At 38.9% G+C, this 25,751-nt stretch overlaps 1 protein-coding gene across 1 annotated transcript in view; it reads right to left on the bottom strand.

The window, feature by feature from the left end:
- The window catches only part of LOC103128953 (contactin-associated protein-like 3), a 180,214-nt gene that overhangs the window by 48,832 nt on the left and 105,631 nt on the right, over positions 1-25,751 (bottom strand). The window contains exons 10-12 of the mRNA XM_016184982.2: positions 18,862-19,033; positions 12,895-13,001; positions 8,858-8,977 (exon numbers count right to left, since the gene is read on the bottom strand). Of these exons, the coding sequence (XP_016040468.2) occupies positions 8,858-8,977; positions 12,895-13,001; positions 18,862-19,033 (399 nt within the window). The remainder of the gene's footprint in view (positions 1-8,857; positions 8,978-12,894; positions 13,002-18,861; positions 19,034-25,751) is intronic.

Genomic DNA, 25,751 nt, shown 5'->3' on the forward strand with positions numbered 1-25,751 from the left:
AATGTAGACATATAAATCACTAGTTAATTAATATGAGAGGAGGAAAATCAGTTGTATGTCTCAAAGTTTCTCAAAACACAAACTGAATCTTTTTAATATATAGGCTGTGTATTTGATATGCGGACTCTCTCAAAAGCCTAGACCAAGTAGATTAGAAGCATCCAATAGCACAGCTATATACAAGATACTGGATACTGTACAGCAAACCATAACAAAAGGACTTTTCAAAGTTAACCCAATTAACAAATAATGTGATGATAACATTAACTATCGATTGTCTTTTTGAACCCTAAGACAGCAGGAACCTCACATCTCCACTATAGAGCCCCTACTTCCCCCAGTCCTGGAACCCTTGGATAGGGCCCACTTTCCCGTATGCCTCTCCCAATCCATACCAAATAATATTGCATCTGCCGATCACAACCTAACCAACGCAACGATTGCCACCTCAACATGCTGCACCTCAGACTGTGTCCAGAGACTTCACGTGTGGAATGACAACCCTTCAGCTTCATTACTCGGGTGAGACCTTTCCTTTTATAGTACACTCTAATTTCATCTCAGGTAGTTCACTTTCTAACAAAGTCCCATAACCTAGATATACACCAGTTTCTGTGAGAGAGAGCTTATGTGCACACGTATCCATAAACTACTGCAAAATATGTACCTGAAAACAGAAGTACACTAGAGTTTGCAGTGAGTACCTCCCTAACACTTCCTCTCCACTATTCCAAGCTTGGGATCCATGATTGCTCAACAAATTGTTTGGCTTCGTATGTTAACTTTCTTTTCAATCACCAGGTTCCAGATGCCACCAGGATGCTGGCCAGGCTTCCGTGGATTGAAGATCCCACCAATGTGTCCTGGAGCTCAGCTTCCCCAGAGACACACCTTACTAGGGAAAGAGAGAGGCAGACTGGGAGTATGGACCGACCAGTCAACGCCCAGGTTCAGCGGGGAAGCAATTACAGAAGCCAGACCTTCTACCTTCTGCAACCCTCAATGACCCTGGGTCCATGCTCCCAGAGGGCTAGAGAATGGGAAAGCTATCATGGGAGGGGGTGGGTTATGGAGATTGGGTGGTGGGAATTGTGTGGAGTTGTACCCCTCCTACCTTATGTTTTTGTTCATTAATCCTTTCTTAAATAAAAAATTTTAAAAAAAAGTTAAAAAAAAGAAAAAAAAAACAAGTACTAACACTTGGGGGGAAAAGTCTCTCCCAAAATTAAATAATAACTTTGATAACAGTCTTCAAAAATAACTTACTGTTATCAACTAAGATGAAATTGTATTGTATTATTTGGAACGAAATGGATGGAATTGGATGTGCTTATCCTAGGTGAAATGAGTATGAAAGGACAATTGCCAGATGTTTTTGCTCATATGTGCACTACAGATGACTAAACCAAATAAACTTAAATTTTCTCTCAGAGTCTGTGAGAACTATGTTGGTTGGTGGAGGGGAGGAGGGCGTAGAGGTGCATGACCTTGGTGGAGTGTGAGGCTGAAGCAGGCTAGCTCCTAGGGAAATAGAGGAAAAAGAACCTTATTACTATTAAAAACAGAGAAGATTGTCATAAAGGAATAGAAGGACAGAGAGGAGATCAATTGCTTTACTTGAGTTTGGGTCTTTCACAAAGCTTTTTTTTTTTTTTTGACTTCAGGGTTATTGCTGGGGTTTGCTGCCAGCACTAGTAGTCCACTGCTCATAGGGGACATTTCCCCTACCCCCAATTTTATTGGATAGGGCAGAGAGAAATTGAGAGAGAAGGGGAGGTAGAGAGGGAGAAAGAAAGACACTTGCAGACCTGCTTCACTGCCTGGGTAGCGTCCCTCCTGCATGTGGTGAGCCAGAGGCTCGAACCTGGATCCTTCAGGGTCCTGTACTTAGTACTATGTGTGCTTAAATGGGTGTGACACAGCTCAGTACCATTCCACTTCTTCCTCCTTCTCCTCCTACTCCTCCTTGTTATCTTCCTCCACCTCCTTTTCCTCCTCCTTCTGCTCCTCTTCCTCCTATTCTTCTTTTTTAAAAAATAACTGGACTGGGCATTGTTAAATTAAAGATGTTTATAAAAATGCATAGCTCTGGGGCATGTAGAAGCAGATTACTTCCTCACCTGCATTAAGAACTACAAACAAGGGAGTCAGGCGGTAGCATAGCGGTTTAAGCGCATGTGGTACAAAGCACAAGGACCAGCCTAAGGATCCTGGTTTGAGCCCCCAGCTCCCCACCTGGAGGGGAGTCGCTTCACAGGTGGTGAAGCAGGTCTGCAGGTGTCTATCTTTCTCTCCCCCTCTCTGTCTTCCCCTCCTCTCTCCATTTCTCTCTGTCCTATCCAACAACCACGACATCAATAACAACAACAATAAAACAACAGGACAATAAAAGGGAATAAATATTTTTAAAAAGGACTATAAACAAAAAGGTAATCACTTCTCTTTTCTATTTCATATCATCCATGCCCACAGGCACTAGTATTATTCATTTCTTTTTTTTAAATATTTATTTATTTATTCCCTTTTGTTGCCATTGTTGTTGTAGCCTTGTTGTGGTCATTGTTGTTGTTGATGTCGTTCGTTGTTGGATAGGACAGAGAGAAATGGAGACAGTAGGGGAAGACAGAGATGGGGAGAGAAAGATAGACACACTTGCAGACCTGCTTCACCACTTGTGAAGTGACTCCCCTGCAGGTGGGGAGCGGGGGGCTTGAACCGGGATCCTTACGCCAGTCCTTGAACTTGGCGCCATGTGCGCTTAACCCTCTGCGCTACCACGCGACTCCCGTGTTATTCATTTCTAATTTGCATCCATTGTCTATCTGTTTTCCCATAACACTCATGATAGAGACTATGAGTTAACATAAAAAGACAAGTATGAAGAGACAAGAAGGCTGACTTAGAACTGCCTCATATACTTTCACCTGTGCCTGTATACCTTCACCTGTGCAAATCACAAAGACAGAGCTGAATCTGTGCAAATAAGACAGGCCGACACTGGATGGGGTGGAGAAGGTTTGAATAAGGACTTTAATAAACCCAGAAGCCTTTTAGCTCAAGGCAGACTTACTTTCTGCCCATCCTTTCTGTGTTATCTCCTTAAGTATTCTACTGAAGCCCCTTTTCTGTAGCCCTTCCCCTTCCCTGTCCTCCCCACTTCCTTTCCAAACTAAACACATTTTCTATTTTTTTTTTCCTCCTCCAGGGTTATTGCTGGGCTCGGTGCCTGCACCATGAATCCACTGCTCCTGGAGGCCATTTTTTCCCCCTTTTGTTGCCCTTGTTGTAGCTTCGTTGTGGTTATTATTATTGCCCTTGTTGATGCAATTCGTTGTTGGATAGGACAGAGAGAAATGGAGAGAGGAGGGGAAGACAGAGAGGGGGAGAGAAAGATAGAAACCTGCAGACCTGCTTCACCACCTGTGAAGTGACTCCCCTGCAGGTGGGGAGCTGGGGGCTCGAACTGGGGGCTCGAACCGGGATCCTTACGCCGGTCCCTGCGCTTTGCGCCACATGTGCTTAACCCACTGCGCCACCGCCCGACCCCCACATTTTCTATTTCTTATGAAGATTTGGCTCAGACTTTTTCTCAATTTCCAAGACCAAGTCCACACCCTGCCTTTATTTCTTGCTAAAACTTGGAGTTCTCTGGGACTTCATTCTCAGGATGTTGAAATTACACTCCTAAAGTTTTATAATATTGTAAAACACTGCTAAGCCACTAATAAAAATTTTATTGTGCTTTTAAGAACATGGGGCTGGATGGTGGCACACTCAGCTGAGCACATATGTTAACATATAGAAAGACTTGAGTTCAAGTCCTTAATCTCTACCTGCAGGGGCAGGGGAAACTTCATGACCAATGGAGTACTGCTATAGCTATCTCTTTTCACTCTTCCTCTTTATCTCCCCTTCCCCTCTCAATTTGTCTTTGTCCTATCAAATAAAAGAAAAGAGAGAAAGAGAGGGAGAGAGACAGTGGCTTCTAGGAGTGGTGGATTGGTCATGCAGACATTGAGCCCCACAGATAGCCCTGGTGTCAATAAAATAAAATTAACTAATTAACTTAAAATGATACACTTTACATATATTTTCACCCTCTCAAAATTTTATTTATATAAGTCAACACTGAGGGGAAAGTGTGAGAGGCCCCAAAGATGCCCTAAGCTACTGTGGGTTCTGGGCAGAATAGATTTCTCAGGAGCCCACTGGTTGGGATTAAATAGGTTTTTTTTTTTTTTTTTTCTATTTTTTACCAGAGCACTGTTCAGCTCTCGCTTATGATGGTGCAGAGGATTGAACCTGTGACCTCAGGACCTCACACTTAAGAGTCTGTTTGCATGACCATTATGCTATCTCCCTTGCTTGGTTTAAATAGTTTTAAATCACAACCCAAAATATATCTGTTAAACACTTATATTGTGGAGGATGAAATAACATAATTTTTACTAGGCTTAACAATAATAGATTTCTTTTGTTTATATTGCCAACATGTTCTTCATATTCTAGTAAGTGATCAGTACATAGGCTGCCAAGTTTTACACTTCACTGCTGGGACTCCAGGAATCCTTTTCACCATCTCAAGAATCTTCCATCTCCATTAATAACATCTATATCCTTATTTTCAGGGCTCAGAATGAAAGAAAAAGGGTCCTTTTAAATGGCTCTCCTCATTTATATTCAATTGGTTTTTAACCCAATATATCCTCCTCCACTCCAATCTTGTTCTAAGTTGCCACTGTCCATATTTCACTTAATGATACAACTTCCTATTTTTATTGTTTGCCAAAGGGTCCAGTATGTGATTAGAGACCTAGCCCACATTGCAGTTGTAAATCCTAGACCTGCCCCTTCCCTAATCTATGACCTAATAGAAGACCAATCCCCTCATTCCTCCACCTACGTCTGTCCAACACACCAAGCAACTATGGTCTCAGGTCTCTCTGCTTGGAGGCTATTCCTGAGGGCAGATTTTTTTCATGTCATTAACCTAAATAAACACAGCACTTAAAGTGAGCTCTTTCCTGATCTCCTGGTCTAATTTTGTGATCCAGCATCCTCTGAGAGGGGCCCTATTGACTTGTTTTCATCTGCTTCACCATACCAACCAAACTAAAGTTTGCAGTTGATTAGAAACCCTACAGGTAACATAAATAATTGATTAATTTATATGTCATATGTATTGTATAATCCAGTATGACAAGAAAAATAAAGGCAAATGTTATTAAGAAAAATGTAAGGAAAAGAAGCTACATTTACAGTACTGTGTTTAACACAGGCTTTTAAACTGAGTACAAGAAAATCTTCTTAAAGAAGAGTATGAATCTACCATTGAAATTCAAATATGTTGTTCAAGTGTCAACTATGTATCAAGTTTCATCACTAGTTAACTGATATAAAAAAAGCTGAGTCTCAACTTTCTTTTTAAAAGTTTTTTTTATTATCTTTATTTATTGGATAGAGACAGCCAGAAATCAAAAGGGAGAGAGAAAGAGATACCTGCAGCACTGCTTCACCACTCGCAAAGCTTTCCCCCTGCAGGTAAGGACTAGAGGCTTGACCCTGAACCCAGGTCCTTGTGCATTGTAATATGTGCACTCAATCAGGTAAGCTACCATCAGTCCCTTTTTAATTTTGTTTTTAAACCAGAGCACTGCTCAGTTCTGGTTTATGGTGGTACAGGGGGTTCGTACTTTGAAGCATCAGGCATGAGAGTCTCTTTACATAACCATTATGCTATCTCCCCTACCCAAGTTTTAACTTTCTATTTGCATTCTGATGAATACTTTCTTATCACTTGGTAGTGTCAAGATCCTCTCAATCTGATTAACAGCGATGAGAATGAATCAAAATACATTCATTGTTGTATTAAATTAGTATCCCTCTATATGATTAAGCAGTACAGCAAAATATTTTTAAACCATTTAAGATTTCAATGTGTGTGTGGCGGGGGGAGCTTTATAAATATGCACAATTAAAGTTTTATGGAGAAACCTGAACCACACATTCAATTTTGATGATTAAAATGCTCTTGTTTTATTATAACCACAAACTGCATATAGTCAGGCAGTTAGCAGGAAATGTATTTCTTTATAAACTTGGCCTCAACCATCCAAACTTGCCAAGAGTTAAGTATCAACAAAACCAGCTCCAGTCACTGAAACCTTAACCATCTTGGACAATTTCATTTGAGATCACTCCCGTCTTTCTATGGATCTTGGACTTTTTTCAATGTACAGGAAACTTTGCTCAAAACGAAAAATTATGATAGTCTTTAATATGCCTTAGACTTCTAAGGTAAGTACACAACCAATTGATAAAAGGGAGATGTGTTATCAGAATACCGGCATCTTTGTTTCTTTGTTTTGGGCATTTGTTTGAGATATGGTGTTAAAAGATGCAAATAAAATTAAATAATTTAAAGGCTAAACTTCACCACTAGAGAACAGAGCAGTTAAAGATCCTCTTAGATATTTCACATTTTCTTTCTTTTTCATATTTTTTTTCTTTTTCTTTTGCCACAAGGGTTATTACTGGGGCTTTGTGCTGGCACTATGAATCCACTGCTTCCAGTGGTCATCCCCACCCTTTTTTTCCCTATTGTTCTTTTGTATTTTTTTGGATAGGCCAGAGAGAGGCGGGGAGGGGGAAGATGAGGAGGGTGAGGAAGAGATAGATACCTACAGAACTGCTTCATTACTCATGAATAATTGTCCTTGCAGATAGGGAGTGGGTGCTCGAACCCTGGTCCTTGTACATGGTACTATGTGCGTTTAACCAGGTGTGTCACTGCAGGGCCCCATCACATATTTTCTTACTACATCTTTCAGTGAAAATAAGACTCTTTACTTATTATCACACTGCAAACTTTTGTTAGTATTTTTGATAAAATTATTTCCAGAAATTTTACATCCAGTCTAATCTCCTGAGAGCTCTCATTCTCTCTGTCCATATTAGTAGCTTTTGAGCAGGAGACCTATTTGACCAATTTCAGAGGAAAGCAATTATTGGTCATTGCCAGAATGTTCAGATATAATGTGATAGGAGGTTTAAAACCTGCATCAAGATTTTTTTTAAAAGTTTTTATTTATAAAAAGGAAACACTGACAAAAACCATAGGATCAGGATTTTAAAGCTACGTACTAACCATGTTAACCATAAACATTTCCTTTCCTTTTTTTTTTTTTTTTTGCCTCCAGGGTTATTGCTAGGACTCGGTGATGGCACTGCGAAACCACTGCTCCTGGAGGCTATTTTTCCCCCCATGTTTTGTTGCCCTTGTTGTTATTAATGCCATTGTTGTTGGATAGGACAGAGAGAAATGGAGAGAGGAAGGGAAGACAGAGAAGGGGAGAGAAAGACAGACACCTACAGACCTGCTTCACCATTTGTGCTGGCACTATGAATCCACTGCTTCCAGTGGCCATCCCCACCCTTTTTTTCCCTATTGTTCTTTTGCAGGTGCCAAAGGCTCCAACTGGGATCCTTCCGTTGGTCCTTGTGTCTTGCGCCACCTGCACTTAATCCACTGCGCTATCGCCCGGCCCCCAACATCTCCTTTCTTATAGATATTGAAATCTCATAAAGCTGCACAGAAATTTAATACCAGAAAGGATGTAATATAAACTATAGTTACCTGAGGACCACCTACAGTTGATTTTATCTGAATCTATTCTCAGAATTTACAGTCAGATTTTCTAGTGCTGAAAAATACACGTTACATCTACACTGACACAGTGATAACAAAGTTTCATGAAGGTGGTCCCCTTCCTGTTAGAAAAGTTTAACTGAGAAAATAGGGGAAGTTAGGGCTACTGACACTTACATGGATATAGAAGAGGAATAATAAATAAATAAATATCCATTCCATCAGAACCACTGTGACTATAGTGGTGTTTTAGTCTTCTTAGATCTTGTATACTTGCAAACAGATATTAAAAGTTTCAAATAATTAAATGACTTTTTATGACATACATTTTATCTATGATATGCATTCAGGTATTTTTATGGAATATAAACTATTATTTATATTTACTTTCACATAATCATTATTGTTAAAAAGTATGTATGCTTTAGAAACATTGATTCTCACCTAGATAAATTCATGTGATTACAGATCTCTAAAAATACAAATGAACACTTTCATAAATTTAAGAAATCAATACTGTAAGTCTTGACATTTACTGACATGGCCTTAGAAATAACACTTCTCCTTTTTTCTTTTTTTTTTCTTTTTGGTTTCAGATGAATAAGCAAAATTTATAATTAATTTTCTACAAAGAGAGAACAGTTCCCCCAAATACTGACATAAATTAAATTATACCTTCTTCTCACCAACCCCCATCCAATTCTTCTACCTTTCTCCCTCTCTCTCTCTCTCTCTCTCTCTTTTCCAACCAGACCACTGCTCAGCTCTATCTTATGGGGCACCCAGGACCTTGGAGCCTCAGGTATGAAAGTTTTTAGATAACCACTAGGCAATCACTTCACTCCCCTCAATTATTTTTTTAAAGAGTTTATTTATTTTATTTTTGAGAGAGATGCAGAAAGAGAAAGACACAGAGACAAACACCAGAGCACTGCACAGCTCTGGCTTATTGCGGTGCGGGGGATTGAACCTGGGACTCTGGAGCCGCAGGCATGAGAGTCTCTTTGCATAACCATTATGCTATCTACCCCCGCCCTCCCTTCAATTATTTGATGGCATTCTGTTTAATGCTCTGAGTAATAATATTGTAACCACAACCCTACAATGTGTAAATATAGAGACGCTGCTAGAGGAATTCTCCTCTCTCCATCTTGGCTCTTAACTTTGGTTATAAGAATTTTAATGTCTTGAAAAAGCTTATGAACATACCTGTCATGTTGCAATATACAAGAGATGGATCCAGAGGTCCACTGCCATCGGAATCAATATAGTAGAGGCCTGAAGAGTTTCCTCTGTGCTTGTAGGCTTCACAAGACTGTTCATAGAGTGCTGCAAAGAGGAGGAGTTTAAGAGAGGGGCTGTTACACTGTTGTTGATTACATGACACTTCTCCTCAGTAACACTTATTCTACATCTCTGCTGCACCATCTCTAGGAGTATATTCCCTTTTACACTCAGCATGGATGTTTGGGAGCTCAGAACAAAACATTTTAAGAGTTATCTCTGTGGGATGTATGGACCTGAGTCTTGGATGTAGTTGAAAGACAATATTCATTTCACTACTTTTGTCCAGGGCTTCATCACTCCAGGTAAGAGAGAACCAGAGCAGGGGAAGAGATGTCACAGCACTGAAACTTCCTGCAATGCCTAGTAAGTACTAACATATGGTGTTCTGGGGGTTTGACCCTGGGTCATGCCCATGACAAAGTGTGTGCTCTCCTCATTGAGGTATCTTGGTGCCCCCTGGAAAGATATTTTTCATAACTGTGTTAAGTTGACTAGCCTAGTTCTAGTTTCCCCTTGTCATATCTAAGCATATGAAGTCTATCGGATAAATGTGCCTAAATGAGCTCTTAATTTCTAATAATCATGTTGATTTTAAAATTACTCTGTAATTGTAACCGTCCTTTATTTAATAGTTTACATTTGAAATTTATTTTAACAAGATGCATTTTATATATCAGCAACTCTTCTTCGTTTATTTCTTAAAAGATTGTTTTAGAAATAAACTTCCTTAAGTGATTTCTGAATGACAATTTAATAAATTGAAATTCAAAGTAATATATATATATATATATATATATATATATATATATATATATGTCTTGCCTTGTAACTTTAATTTATCCTCATCCATAATTGAACTTTTATCTGCAAACTAAATTTTCTGTGTACAAGTAATTAACATCTACAGATCATGAATTTAATTAATAATCAGAGCAACTTGATGAGAAATCAACTGCAAAACAACTCCCATGTGAATTACCTTTTGCCTTATTAGAAAAAACTCTTCAAAAACTTGAAAAATCAGCTGATGGCTGCCAAGAAAGACATGCAGAATGTATTCTGACAAAGGGCTGGTTTGGATTTTTTTTTCTGCCAGGGTTATCACTGGGGCTGGGTGCCAGCACTACGAATCCACTGCTACTGGTGGCCATTTTTCTGTTTTATTGAATAGGACAGAGAGAAATGGAGAGAGGAGGGTAGGCTAGAGAGGGAGAGAGAAAGACAGACACCTGCAGACCTGCTTCACCGCTTGCAAAGCATCCTCCCTGCAGGTGAGGAGCCGGGGTTTTGAACCGGGATCCTCACGCGGATCCTTGAGTTTAGTTCCAAGTGCACTTAACCAGGTGCACCACCACTTGGCCCCAGGTTTGGATCTTTAATCTAACCCTAACAATTAGATTTGCACCCATACCAAGACTCAAATGGGAGGAAAGTATAAGACTGTATATAAAGTGTAGTGATCCAAAAGTGGGGCACAGGGATATGAGGATGCCTGGCATTCTTCATTCTGCACTGGCTCTCAACATTACTATCTTCAGTAACTAGGAACAACCTTGGGAGGATTAGAAGAATTATTTTTCCATTCTAACAGACTAAGACAATTTAGGGAATGTTTGATGGTCCAGGGATTTATAAAATAAAACACTCTTCTATTAAGTATGGTCATGCATTCGTGTGTCAAATCAGACTCTCCTAAGTCAGTAGCATAGATATCTTCATCTACACATATGTGCATATCAACAACATAGATTGCTTTCCCACCAAGCTTATATTTTAGCCAGTACTGTTCACCCTTTTGAATACATTAACATGTTCATAACTGCCTAGACCAGTATCCAGAGGGATGTTGACAATAGTAATACAAATAAGACTGGCAACTTGATCATTATGTTTGTATTGAGGTTGGAATTACCCAGGGAACAATGCAGAGGAAGAGTTCATGAATCTGAGCAAATGTGGTTGACATGTGAGTGAGTGCACACTAGCATTGACTGTGTCGTCAGACTTCAGTATATGTTCTGTCAAAAGATAATGACCCCACGACCACGTATGGTTGACTTGGTAATATCTCATTTTAATTTTCTTTGGTTACATTATCACAATATAGTCAATTTAATTACTAGGTCAACTTGTTGACTCCCAAGTGAAAGACGTTTTATCGATAACCTATCTATATTACTCTGTTAGTTTTATAACTTACTTGGGATGATGTTTAGATCACAGCTACTGACAGAAAATGAACAATAACCCCTTCATCATCAACATTCAGCGAGTGTCTAAGTATAAGACACAGTGCTAGGTGTGAAGAGGATGCTGTAAGAGACCACCCTTCATGTTATGCCTGTGGTCCATCTTGTAGCCTCTGGTCTTCAAACAAATACCTGTCCTGCAAATTCTGAACTGTGTCCATAACAGAGAATAGAGATTGAAATATTAAGGCTGCTATGTGTTCACCCGATAGAAGGAACTTGCTAATTTTTTTGTTTTGTTTTGTTTTGTTTTTACCAGGGCTCTGGCTTATGGTGATGTGGGGGCTTGAACCTGGCACATTGGAGTCTCAAGCATGAGAGTCTGTTTGCACAACCATTATGCTATCTACCTTCTGCAGAAGGAACTGTGAATGATGGGATAGGTGGGTTTGAATGTCATTCTATTTCTCTAAAGACTCAAAGGATCCAGGCTCAAACCCCTATTTTCCCACCTTCAGGGTGGGGAGGAAGCTTCATGAGCAGTGAAGTAGGTCTGCAGGTATCTATCTTTTCTCACCCTTTCTATCTCCCCCACCCCTTTCAACTTTTCCCTGTCCTATCAAAACAAATTAGAAAGAAAATAATAATGGAAAAAATAAAGAAAGAGAGAGAGAGAAAAGAAGGAAGGAAAAAAGGAAGGGGGGAGGGAGGAAGGAAGGAAGAAAAAAGGAAAGAAAGAGCTATTTGGAGCAGTGGATTCTTAGTGCTAGCACCCAGACCCAGCAATACCCCTGAGAGAAAGAGAGAGAGAGAGAGAGAAAAAAAAAAGAGAGAGAGACAGAAAAAGAGGGAGGGAGTGAGGGAGGGAGAAAGAGAGAGAGAATATTGCAGACAGAATTCAAAAATGTCAGTAGTGATACCAAAAACCCAGGAAAAAATGTAACAAAAAAGTCAGTGATTAGAAAGTCATGAGTTTGAATAGCAACACTGAAAGTCTTGGCCTAAAGCTACCTAAACTTTGATTAACCTTCTTTCTTCAAGAGTAAAATGCAAATGATAATACTTACCTCCTAGTACTGTTTTCAAGATGAAAGGGATTAAAACATGCAGAGAGTTAAGAGTAGTGCAGGAAAACAGTAAATGCCAGTATACTAGCCTTCTTCATCAAAGGAACATTAAGCTTGCAAGGAACCCAAACATCATTTACTCGGCTCTCCTATTTTTATTTTATAAATGTTGGCGTTGTGGTAGTTCATCCTCTGCATTGGCAAACAAAACTTGAAAAATAAAACTGGGTCTGGTTTAACAAAACAAAATAATATATAATATAATGCATTCTAGATTACACTATATTTTCTTCTATACAGACTGTCTTTTAAATGCTGTCATCCTATGTGATATTCTATACTCTGTACACTTCCATATCACCAATAGGAATTACAACTGATTACAAACAAAAATAAGTTGTAAAACTATAAAAATAATCGGTCTGTAAGGTACTTTATGGTTTCTGTTGATGCTTTCAAGCATATGGTTACACAGACACAAAATCAAGAGAAGGAGCAGACAGGGAGGTGACCCAGTGGTCAAGTGTAGGACTTACATTGTGAGAATTCAAGTTCATTTCCCAGCCCAATATATGCCAGAATGCTGCTCTGATTCTCAACTTCTCACTTAAGTAGATAAATAAACACTTAAAAAGAAATAAGGGGAAAGAGAGCTACATAGAAATCAGAACACAGAGGAGAATACATGAAGTGTAAGGCTTACAGGAATGACAGGTTGCACCTGTGTAGCCAGTGTGTGAGCAGTCACAGGAGAAGGTGTCCCACGACTGGGAACATTCACCTCCATGTTCACAATAGCTGGGCAAGCACCTAAAAGAAAACAAACACACTGCTACTTCCACCATTTGATCATGGTCAGTGTCTGTCAATATTACCATGTTTCTGTGAAGACAGTGACAGTAATAAGAACAGAGATCATAAAAATCAAAGATTTAAATATGAACAAAGTTTTTAGAACTGTTCTCAAGATTCCTTTTCCTCCTCTTTCTCTTTTAATAGTGACAGAGATGGAGAGAATAAGGGAAAGAGAGAGAGACAGAGACAGAAATAGATCATAGCATCAAAATTTCCTTCAACATGGTGTGGGGGTCAGACTCCAAGCCTGGATCACATACAAGGCAAAGCAGCCACTATCCAAGTGAGCTATTTCCTGGGATCCTCTCAAGATTTCTTAATAGCATACCAACTGTAAGTCTGATAAATCCATTAAAATGCTTACCCATTCTCATATTTTTAGAACAGATACATTTCATACATTCCATTATATCTGAAAATAAGTTTGCTTCATTACAAACTCAGCAAGATTAACTTCATATATAGCCAGAGACATAATTTGCAGTGGTCACACCCAGAATATATACCCATTTCACAACCATGTGCTTATAGTGTGACATGTAATCCTCCCATCAAGAGGCATAGCCTGCCTCTCCACCTTGAACCTGGGTAGGTCTGAGTGGCTTGTTTAGATCAATGGGACACTAGCAAAGTTATCAACAGAGACTAGACAAGCCCTTCAGCAGCAAGCTTCCTCTTCTTGCTAATATTGAATAATAATACAGGGACTACTTCCTAAGAGTAAGTCATTCCTACCAGTTTAGCCAGTAGCTGGCAAACCCAGAAAAAAGTGAAAAGACTGAAACAGGAGTGTCTAGCTCTCCATGTAGATACCACTATGGGAGAGTTCAGTGGCAACTGTAAAACAGTAAGATAAATAACATGTTGAACCACTAAATTTTGGAGTAGCTTATTAAAAAGCCAGAGTTAATTGATATATGTATCTAACATTACAATATGGTGCCTTCTTGACTGACTATACAAATGGGAATTTTAAAACATAAGGATGACAAGAAAAATGAGAAAATCTGTATCTAAAAAAATCTGTATCTATGTACTGTCACAGGATTAGAGATTTTGACAACCATCTAGATTAGACTGATGAAGACTTTCAACATTAAACTACGAGATCACTAGAACTGAAGAGTTAAAGTTTTCTAATTAATTGAATAAACCACAAAACCACTGAGGTAAACCAAAGCAGCTCGTATGCAGCACAGAGATTGTGACATTTCACTTATTTAAACTCAATATGAGATTTAAATGTTTGCTTATGAGATTAAAAATTTACCCTTCAACTAATTTTGCTATCTAATTATATGTAACAATATTTGGATGTTAATGAATATTCCTGATTATCACAGTGCTCACTTTAAGAAGATATTAACAAATGAAATTCAATAAAATAAGAAAAGGAAATAGAAGTTCATATACCTGGATGGAAGAAATAAGATTGCCTTATGTTTATATATTTTCTTACAGATAACATGATCTAGGTAGAAGTTCCCAGACGTCTGACAGAAATCTGAAACTCATAAAAGATTATAGAGAAACTGTAGGGGTACTTTTTTTGTATATGAGTAGTAAACAGTTGGAACTAAAACTGAAAAGCACAGTATTATTTACACTAATATCAAAAGATATACAGGTACAAATCTAAAATAATGGACAAGCTCTCTATGATGAAAACAATAGAAACCAGACAGTGGCACAGCTGGTTAAGTGTTCATATCACAGTGCAAAAAGACTCAGATTCAAGTTTCTGGTCCCCACCTGCAGGGGGAAAGCTTCAGGAGTGTTGAAGCAGGGCTGCAGGTATCTCTTTGTCTTTGACCCTCTCTACCTTCCCCTCCACTCTCAATTTCTCCCTGTCTCTACCCAATAATGAATAAAGAAAAATATTTTTAAATGAAAACTATAAAATGCTAATCAACTATATCAAAGAAGATCTAGATAAGTGATATTCTAGGTTGATGGATAGAGATATTCAATATTAAGGTGCCAATCCTTCTCAAGTTGCTCCACAGATTCATGGTAACTACAATGAAAATACCACACATTTATTTTGCGGATATGGCAAAGATTAATCCAAAATTATGTCAAAACACAAAATATTCAGGACAGCCAAAAAAAAAAAAAAACTCTCAAGGATAAAAAAGTAAGAGGGCACTACCCACTTCAAGACTTAAAGTCACAGAGATCCTGTGTGATGTTAGCAAAATAACACACAAGCCATTGCCCTAGAATAGGGAGTTCAGAAATAATCAGCTATCTTTGGCAAAGGGGCAAAGACAATTTGCTAGAGAAATGACAGTATTTTATTTTTTATTAATTTTTATTTCTAAAATGGAAATATTGATAAGACTATAGGATAAGAGGGGTACATTTCCACACAATTTCCACCCCCAGAACTCTATATCCAATACCCTCCCTTTTAGGACAGTCTTTTCAATTAATACTGCTAGAACGATCTAATGTCCATGTGAAAACATTAACAATAACAATAATGGCATAAACTTTACATTTACATCTTAACAAAAACTAAATCAGACCTAAATATAAAATGAAAAACTTGTAGAGCCAGCGAAATGGGATAATGGTCATGCAAAATGCTTTTATGCCAGAGGCTCTGCAGTCCCAGGTTCAATTCCAGTACCACCATAAGCCAGAACTGAGTAGCCCTTTATCTGCCTATTCCTCCCCCCCAGTAAATATTTTTAAATACAAAACACTTAAGCTCATTCTTGTCCAAATACACAAAGACATATACTGTAAGAGTCCACAAGAAAGTCTAAACTAAGCGAGAAGCTGACAAAATTTTAAAACTAGTATAAGCAAGAGGTTCATATGAATTAGATTATTCCTCAGAAGATAGTGTAATGAAGATACTAGAAGTGGTCTCCCCAGTGTGCTGATTTTCATATCAGAAAGGGTAAAACAAATGCTATCATGTGCACAGTGAGAAAAATAAAACATGAAAGATAAAATACCTGACGTTTGTTATCACCTTCTGTTCTAATGCTGCACAAATCAGGCTCCCAGATACCTAGGATTCTGTAACCATCACCAAAAAACTATGATGACTTTCTTTTAAAAAAAAAAAGGTGAAATATAAGCACCCATAAGATTTGAAAGCAGACCAATCTATTTTTGTTAAAATTAGGATATATTTATGCATTAAAATTCTTCCTGGGTATCCTTGTTTTTTTTTTAATTTCTTCCAAAATGTCAGAATAGTTTTTCAATCACAAGGTTATACATTTTGAAAGGGTACTAGGACTCAGTTTGTGCTGATGAGCTCATATATAGAATAAACTGTTGCACTGCTATTTCTAGATAGGCTTCCAAAATGAATGGGCAGGAAGGAGTGTATTTTACCTTGTTTGACCATCACAACAGTAAATGTAATATACAGGATAAGATGCTAAAGAGATAAATGAAAAGTCATACATTTAGTTCCAGAAAAACTCCAAAAACTCCTTTTTTTTTCTTCCTCTTTCCTTCTTCCCTCCCTTCCTTCCTCCTGCTCCTCCTTCTTTTCCTCCACCCCCTCCTCTCCTCCTCCTTCTCCTCCTTTTTTAAGTAGAGGTCACAGAGATAGACCACAGCAGCACTCAAGCTTCTTTCAGTGTGGTGGGTGCTGGGGCTTGAATTTGGATAGTGTGTGTGGCAAAGCAGCACAACACGAAGTGAGCTGTTCTGTCAGCCCTCCTTTGATTTCTTCTTTTACCTGTTAGTTCTACTCTATTTAAATTGCTCTCTATAATTATACTGAACCTTCTAAATTTGTCTATGATCCCTTAGCCAAAGGTGTTATCAAAGTCACATTCGGGAACTTAAATATACAACAAAGAGCTAGGGTTGAAGCAATAATCTGAGCTACCACCCCTGCACACGCTCAGTTCACTCCAGCACATATCACTGTGACTGTGACTGTGACTGTGACCGCTCTGGAACTGTCAGGTTTGCTATGAAGCTCAGTTGTTATTTCCGCTTCCCCAGAGACCCACCCTACTAGGGAAAGGGAGAGGCAGACTGGGAGTATGGACCGACCAGTCAACGCCCATGTTCAGCGGGGAAGCAATTACAGAAGCCAGACCTTCCACCTTCTACAACCCACAATGACCCTGGGTCCATGCTCCCAGAGGGATGCAGAGTGGGAAAGCTATCAGGGGAGGGGGTGGGATATGGAGATTGGGTGGTGGGAATTGTGTGGAGTTGTACCCCTCCTACCCTATGGTTTTGTTAATTTATCCTAAAAAAAAAAGGTAAATATATATATATAACTTTTGCATTTGTATTCATTTATTTTTACCAGAACACTGCTCAACTCTGACTTAATGGTGGTACTGGTGGTTGAATGTGGACTTCAGAACCCCAGGCATGAAAGCCTTTTACATAACTACTTTGCTATTTTTCTGGTCCCAAAAGATAACTCAATATCCTAAATGTCTCCATATATTCGTATATAGTTCTGATAATCTTTCTATGAAAAAAATATTTTTAAACTGTATTTGTTTTGTTTGATGGAACAGAGAGAAATTGAGAGGAAGGGGGAAATAGGGAGGGAGAGACAGAAAGACACACCTACAGTCCTGACTCACCATTCATGAGCATTCCCCCTGCAGGTGGGAATCAGGGGCTTGAACCTGTGTCCTTATGCATGGTCATACATGCACTTAACCAGGTGTGCCACCACCTGAACCTAAACAATTTTTTCTATATAATATCTTTATATGTATATACATATAATAAATTTTAAAAGACTTACACAAAGGGACAGCAAAATTCCTAATGTGAGATAAATACTGTGTACATCACACCATACGTGAAATTTTCTGTGACTTTTTTTTTCAATCTTTATTTATTTGATAGAGACAGAAATTGAGAGGAAGGGGGAGATAGAGAGAGAAGGAGACAGAGAGCCACCTGCAGCCCTGCTTCACCGCTTGTGAAGCTTTCCCCCTGCAGGGGGCACTAGGGACTTGAACTCAGGTCCTTGCCCACTGTAACATGTGCACTCAACCAGGTGCACCACCACCCAGCCCCTCTGTGACTTTTTGGACAGACATTTCCATACTTATGCTTATCAAAATTAATGCTGATAATCAATAGTAGCAGTAGCATTTTTTTTATGAATTAAGTAGCTTGGAGGCAAACAAAAGGAAAATTCATGAGTGTGTCCTCTAAGAAACTATTAACAATAGGAAGTGAGAGATAGCTCACTTTCAGAGCACCTTTCTAAGTTCATAAACCTTACTGTGCACAAGACCCTAGTTTGGGACCTTGGCACCACACAGGACTGTGGGTGGCACTAGGGGAACTCCACGAATAATGAGCAGTGCTGTGGTGGCTCCTCCCCCTCCTCCTCCTCCCCCTCCTCTTCCTCCTTCTTCTTCCTTCTCCCCCTCCTCCTCCTCCCCTTCTCCTCCTCCTCCTTCTCCTTCTTCTCTCTCTCTCTCTCATCTCTATATCTTCTACCCTAAAATGAAGAATGAAAACATTACTACCAACAACTTTTTACTACCAGCCATTCACACTTACACACACCCTGAAATTTGCTGCTCAGCACTGCAACAAGAAAGAAAATATTATTATTGAGATAGTCATTGTATTATTTTCAGTGTAAATATAATTTTCCCCATGGAATGGATATCAGGAATAGAGAAGGATCAAAGAGAATGTACATTTTTTTCCAACTGTTCATTTAGTTTCATCTGCTATCAAAAATTTGAAGGATGACAGAAATAGCAAGGAGGTTTATGCAACCAACCTTGATGCCTGAGTCTCAGAAGGCCATGTTCAATTCCCAGAATCACCACAAGCCAGAGCTTACCTGTCTGTGAGGCCACAGGTATCTATCTGGAGGTCACGGAAACTCCCCAGCACCCCCTGCTGTACTGCAATGAGGTCCACGACCTTGTCACCAATGGAGATGAGCCTCAGGCAACCCTGAAATCCCTCCTGGAAACCTTCACATCCAAAGTCAGAACTGATGTCAGGACAGCCTGAAGGAAACACAGACACATGCAGGAGCAAACAAAGTTAGGACAAAAGTATTGCAAAATAGTTTTCAAAGGAGAAGTGGCTCCCTCTCTTGTTTGCAGACATCTGGAGATTGTACTTCTATCTTGTTTGAAGGTCTGTATTCGCAGATGAATAAAAGTTGTTGGTAGTAATAAAGTACAAAAACAAAATGGGAACTATGCTTATGGAAAGATAAAATGTGAAATTTGACAAATCAGTAGACTTCACATTTAATATAAACAAAGCTTGATTTTTTAAAGCACACGTGAGAGATCACTTTATAAATTTTATCTTTGTATTATTTATTTTTTATTAGTGCTTTAATATTGATTTACAAAACTGTAAGGTAATAGGGCTATAGTTCCATATGGTTCCCACCACTAGAGTTCTGCTTTCTATCCCCTCCAGTGGAAACTGCAGTAGTTCTCTCAAGGTCACCAATATGGGCTGATTCTGTAAGTGTGTGTGTGTCCACTTTTTCAATGGTCCTGCCTTTATTTCTATTCTAAGTGAGCCCTCCCCCTATTACTACTTCTGGGTCTTTGTCAGGGCTCCTTGAGGGGGACCGAGGCAGGAGCGAGTTTGCTAAAGGGTCTTCCAGCATATCGTGACAGCAGACTATACACAAACCTCTTTAAGGTCACATTGTGGGGAATGGGACATCTTTATTGACACAGTTACAAGTTTATAAAGGGGAGGCTGTGCCAGGGAAGTAGCTGGCTGGCCAATGAAGTCAATATCCCCTTATAAGGTGATGCAGGAATAGGAACAGGGAAAAAGAAATATAAGGAAGGCGAAGCCCACCAGAAGGGAGGAACGGTGGGTGATGTGGCGAGACTGATAGGAAGGTTGTTACCCCAAGTACTCTTGCCACATCTCGCTCGACCACAAGGATGGCATACCAAGGAGAGACTGAGACGAGCTTCTGGGGGGGGTCATCTACCCATGCTCAAACACACATCAGACCCGCAGGTCTCTCCCCCCCCCCTTTTCTCAATCAGATAAGAGAAACAGTGCCTCCTTTCTTCTGGAGTTTTCCCTTTCAGTGATAGTATAAAAACAAGATTTCTGGAGGCAAATGCTTTGGGTCTTGATGGAATAGGGGGACAGAGCTCTCTGGTTTACTTCCCCTAACATTTACCTCTCTTATTATAATAACTTAGTTATTTATAACTTAATTTAAAGTGAAAATGGACCTGAAGAAAACTCCAGGACACATTGGTGGGGTTGTCTGTCCAGGGAAGTCTGGCATCATGCTAGCATCTGAAACCTGGTGGCTGAAAAGAGTACTAACATATAAAGCCAAACAAATTGTTGACTAAACATGAACCTAAAGGCTGGAATACTGCAGATGAAGAGTTGGGAGGGGGGCTCTGTTTTATAGATAAATAGCTAGTAGGCATATTTTAGTTATATTTCAAAGGGCCTGTGGCTATACTAGGTTTTTTTGTTTGTTTGTTTTTTCCCTGAGCCTGAAATCTGATATGCAGGTGGATCCAAGTTATTGTCTGGAGAGATGATGTCATGGATGGAAAAAGGACCAGAAAGCTGGATCAGGGAAGAGAGTAGCTCCCAAATATGGGAAAGGTGCATAAATATTGTTGATCGTAAACCCCATCGATTTGATGTGATCTGGGGCCCATATTCAGCTAAGGAGCCTATGTGACCTCTGCATCCCTGTAGATCTGAGCTCACGTTCTGTGGTCTTGAGTAGGAACGTTCCAAGCTGCCCCAATATCAGGACCCATCTTCCTAAGGTGTAGCATAGAATATGTTGTCCAGCCTCCCTCCGGATATCTTTTCTTTTATCAGTGTTGTAGTTTCCAGCATACATTTCAAGACATTTCCAGATTTTTATCATCTTGGTTAAACCTACTCCTAGGTTTATTCTTTTATCTGCAACTGTGTGTGGAATTGTGTTCTTAATTTCTCTTTCTGATAGCTCATTATTAGTGTGTAGGAATGAATTAGGTGTTTTTCTCTATATTGATTTTGTATCCTATAATCTTACTGAATTTGATTATTAGATCTAACAGTTTATTTGATGGTTCAGGATCATTAGAGTTTTCTATAAGCAGTTTCATGTAATATACAAATAGTGACACTTTTATTTCTTCCTTTCCAATTTGATGCATTTTATTATGTCTTCTTGCTTAATTACTCTGGCTAGGAGTTTTAATATTAAGTTGAATAAAATCAACAAAGCATCCTAGTCTTATTCTGACCTTGGAGAAATAACTTACATTTACATCAATTCCAAAAAAAAAAAAAAAAACCTTAGCTTGCTAGATAAACTATTTTATTCTTGTCATTTTGTACTTAATAATTACTTAAATATTGTCAAATTCTAATATTTATAGCCTTGGGTTTGAGTTTGCTATTGAATAGTTCTGATTTTAAAGATAATAATTTTATTTATTAAAACCAATCTTAAAAATCAAATTGAAGAAGTAATTTTATAGCGTAGATTTTACTCATTATAGTTGTGAGGAGTTTTGTGCATCTCTCTTTGCACTTTTTGTCATCAAATCACTGATACACTTCCAAAGGCCAGAAGCTAAGGATTCAGCTTCTTTTCATTCCTGAGTAACAACGCATTTTTTTAAAAGGGAACTAACTGAATAGTCTGCTTTAGCATACGCTTCTTTAGTAAAAAAGGATAACATTGAATAGATTATTTTTAAAAAATGCATCGGGGTGGGGATGGGTGATGGGGATGGGACACATTCTTTTGGTGGTGGGAGTGGTGTTTGTATACAATCCTATTAAAGTGTAAACATATAAACCACTATTTAATTAATATGAGAGGCAAAAAATTGATGATACGTCTAGAACTTCTTAAAACACAGACTGAGTCTTTTTAATACATAGGCTGTCTTTGATATGTTGTCTCTCCCAAAAGCCTAGACCAGGGAGAACAGAAGCAACTGGTAGCACAGATATATAAGATGCTGGGTATTATACCCCAAACCCTATCAAAGGGACTTTCCAAAGTTAACCCTATCACCAAATAATGTGACGATAACAATAACTATCCATTGTCTTCTTGAACCCTAAGACAACAGGAACCTCACATTTCCACTATAGAGCCTATATTTCCCCCAGTCCTGGAACCTTAGGGTGGGGCCCACTTTTCTGCATGCTGCTCTCAATTCAAATCAAATAATATTGCATCCGCAGACCACAACCTAATCAAAGCAAAGAGTGCCACCCCAGCATGCTTCACTTCAGACTGTGACCAGAGACTTCAGGTGTGGAATGACAACCCTTCAGCTTCATCACTCGGGTGAGACCTTTCCTTTCATAGTACTCTCTAATTCCATTCCAGGTGTTCCACTCCCCAATAAAGTCCCCAAACCTAGATATAGTCCAGGTCCCCTGAGATAGAGCATAGGTTCACCCGTGCCCATAAACTAGGGGAAAAAATATATATCTGATTTGTTTGGCTTTGTATATTAACTCTCTTTTCAGCCACCAGGTTCTGGTTGCCAGCAAGATGCTGACCAGACTTCCCTGGACAGACGACCCCATCAATGTGTACTGGAGCTCCACTTCCTCAGAGCCCCACCCTACTAGGGAAAGGGAGAGGCAGACTGGGAGTATGGATTGACCAGTCAAAGCCCATGTTCAGCGGGGAAGCAATTACAGAAGCCAGACCTTCCACCCTCTGCAACCCACAACGACCCTCGATCCATACTCCCAGAGAGATAGAGAATGGGAAGGCTATCAGGGGAGGGGGTGGGATATGGAGACTGGGTGGTGGGAATTGTGTGGAACAGTACTCCTCTTATCCTATGGTTTTGTTAATGTCTCCTTTCTTAAATAAAAAAGAAGAAGAAGAAGAAGGAGAAGGAGAAGGGGAAGGGGAAGGGGAAGGGGAAGGGGAAGGGGAAGGGGAAGGGGAAGGGGAAGGAATGAAATAGAAAGCACTGGATTCACTGTGAAGGCACTGAGCCCCAACAATAACCCTGTAGAAAACAACAACAACAACAAAACGAAAACACAACTTCGTAAGTACAAGTCTGTTGAAAACCAATTCCATTTCCACTGATGCAAAATCTGCTTTTCTTTGAATGCAAGGAATATATAGCCTTTAGTAACATCAGCTACTTTATGGGCTTTTTGTTTATTTAGCCTGGTGAAAGTATAACATGAACTTGATTTTGTTATTACTTTGTCCTCTTTATTTTTACTTATTTTGTAGAAGCAAGATCTTGTGTATGCAATCTCAACACTCTTGGGTCATTTTTTCATATTTTTATGACATTATATAGAAGCAGAGAGACGAGGAGGGGAGAGACAGAGACAGAGACTACAGTACAGGCACTCCCCTCTCCCCATACTGTGTTACTCCCATGAGGAATTTTAGCTAGAACCTGGGCCACATGTGTGGCTAATCATATGTTCTACTGGGTGAATAATTCCTTGGCCTTTGCATACATTTTTGTAAATAGTATATATTCTTTTTCAAAGACAAAAAAAGATTTCATCATGGAAAAATATACCATTGGCTTAGTTTGAATTAGGAAATCAAATGGGTATTTACAGCTATGCATAGAAAAAGTACTCTAAATTATACATTTAGAAAAAAAGAGAAAAAAATAGTACTGTGATTGCAAGTGTTCCAACTATTTTTTTGCCACTGTGCACTAACATACAATTACAACAGGAAAAATGAAAGCTTTAATGAAGAAAATTCATTACTTATGAGATGTTGAGCTTTGTTATTCCACTGATCTGAGGATCAATATTTTTCACTGGAAACTATATTAACAAGTCTGTTTCTCTGTACATTAATATGGTTTTATAAAAAATAGATAAAATGGATGTGTGGCTTCCAGAGACAGGGCTACAGAGCAGCAGCAGCTGTGTTTCTCTCCTCTCCTCTCCCAGCTCAACTAGGAATACCAAAGGAGACCACCTGGGACCACAACAAGACAGGACTAGAACAACTTCAGGAACCCAACAAATCATGGGTGAATGCAAACATATGTGGCTCGTGGACAGAGAGAAGCCTAGGGAGAGATTAAGTGGCTGGTAACAGTCTGGCAGTTTACCAGTTGGGATACCACCTCCATTTTGTTTCACCAACAGAAAGACACCTAAAGGGAGGAAATCAAGGAAGAAACCAAAATGTTTTGAGAGTTCAATAAAATGAAGACACAAGTCATCAAAATATTTGGGACACAGCTAAGGCAGTACTGAGAGGGAAGTTCATAGCCATACAAGCACACATTAGGAAACAAGAAAAAGCACAAATACACAGCCTGACTGCACATCTTAAAGACCTAGAAGAAGAAGAACAAAGGAACCCTAAAGCAACCAGAAGGACAGAAATAACGAAAGTTAGGGCAGAAATAAATAACACTGAAAAGAAAAAGACCATACAAAAGATCAATGAAAGTAAATGTTGGTTCTTTGAAAGAGTGAACAAAACCGACAAACCTTTAACCAGATTAACAAAACAAAAAAGGCAGAAGAACCAAATAAATCAGATCATAAATGAAAGAGGAGATATCACAACAGACACTGCAGAAATTCAGAAAATCATGCCAGACTTCTATGAACAACTATATGCCACCAAGCTAGAGAACCTTGAGGAAATGGGCGTTTTCTTAGATACCTACAAACTTCCAAAACTAAGTAAAGAGGAACTAGATAACATGAACAGGCCCATCACAGCTAATGAAATTGAAACAGTTATCAAAAACCTTCCCCAAAATAAAAGTCTTGGACCAGATGGTTTTACAAATGAATTCTACAAAAACCTTCAAAGAAGAACAATTACTTCTGCTTTTAAAAGTCTTTCAGAAGATTGAAGACACTGGAATACTCCCTTCTAGCTTCTATGAAGCTAACATCACTTTGGTACCAAAAGCAGACAGGGACACAACTGAAAAAGAGAACTACAGACCAATGTCTCTGATGAACATAGATGCTAAAATACTGAACAAAATTCCAGCCAACCAGATATAAACATCAGTATATTAAAAAGATTGTTCACTATGACCAAGTGAGGTTTATCCCAGGCAAGCAATGTTGGTTTAATATATGTAAATCAATTAACATGATCCACCACATCAATAAAAGTAAGACCAGAACCACATGGTCATATCAACAGATACACAGAAAGCTTTTGACAAAATACAACATCCCTTTATGATCAAAACACTATAAAAATGGGAATAGATGGAAAATTCCTCAAGATAGTTGAGTCTATATATAGCAAACCTTCAGCCAACATCATACTCAATGGTGAAAAACTGGAAGTATTTCTCCTCAGATCAGATACTAGATAAGGCTGCCCACTATCACCATTATTGTTCAACATAGTGTTGGAAGTTCTTGCCATAGCAATCAGGCAGGAGTAAGGGATTAAAGGGATACAGAAGAAGAAGAAGTAAAACTCTCCCTATTTGCAGATGACATGATAGTATACATAGAAAATCCTACAGAATACAGCAAGAAGCTTTTGGAAATCATCAGGCAATACAGTAAGGTGTCAGGCTACAAAGTTAACATTCGAAAATCAATGGCATTCCTGTATGCAAACACTAAGTTAGAAGAAGTTAAAATCCAGAAATCAATCCTTTTACTATAGCAACAAAACAATAAAATATCTAGGAGTAAACCTAACCAAAGAAGTGAAAGACTTGTACTGAAAATTATAAGTCACTATTCAAGGAAATTGAAAAAGAC

This window comes from Erinaceus europaeus, chromosome 10, assembly GCF_950295315.1.
Source record: "Erinaceus europaeus chromosome 10, mEriEur2.1, whole genome shotgun sequence".
NCBI classification, from domain to species: domain Eukaryota; kingdom Metazoa; phylum Chordata; class Mammalia; order Eulipotyphla; family Erinaceidae; genus Erinaceus; species Erinaceus europaeus.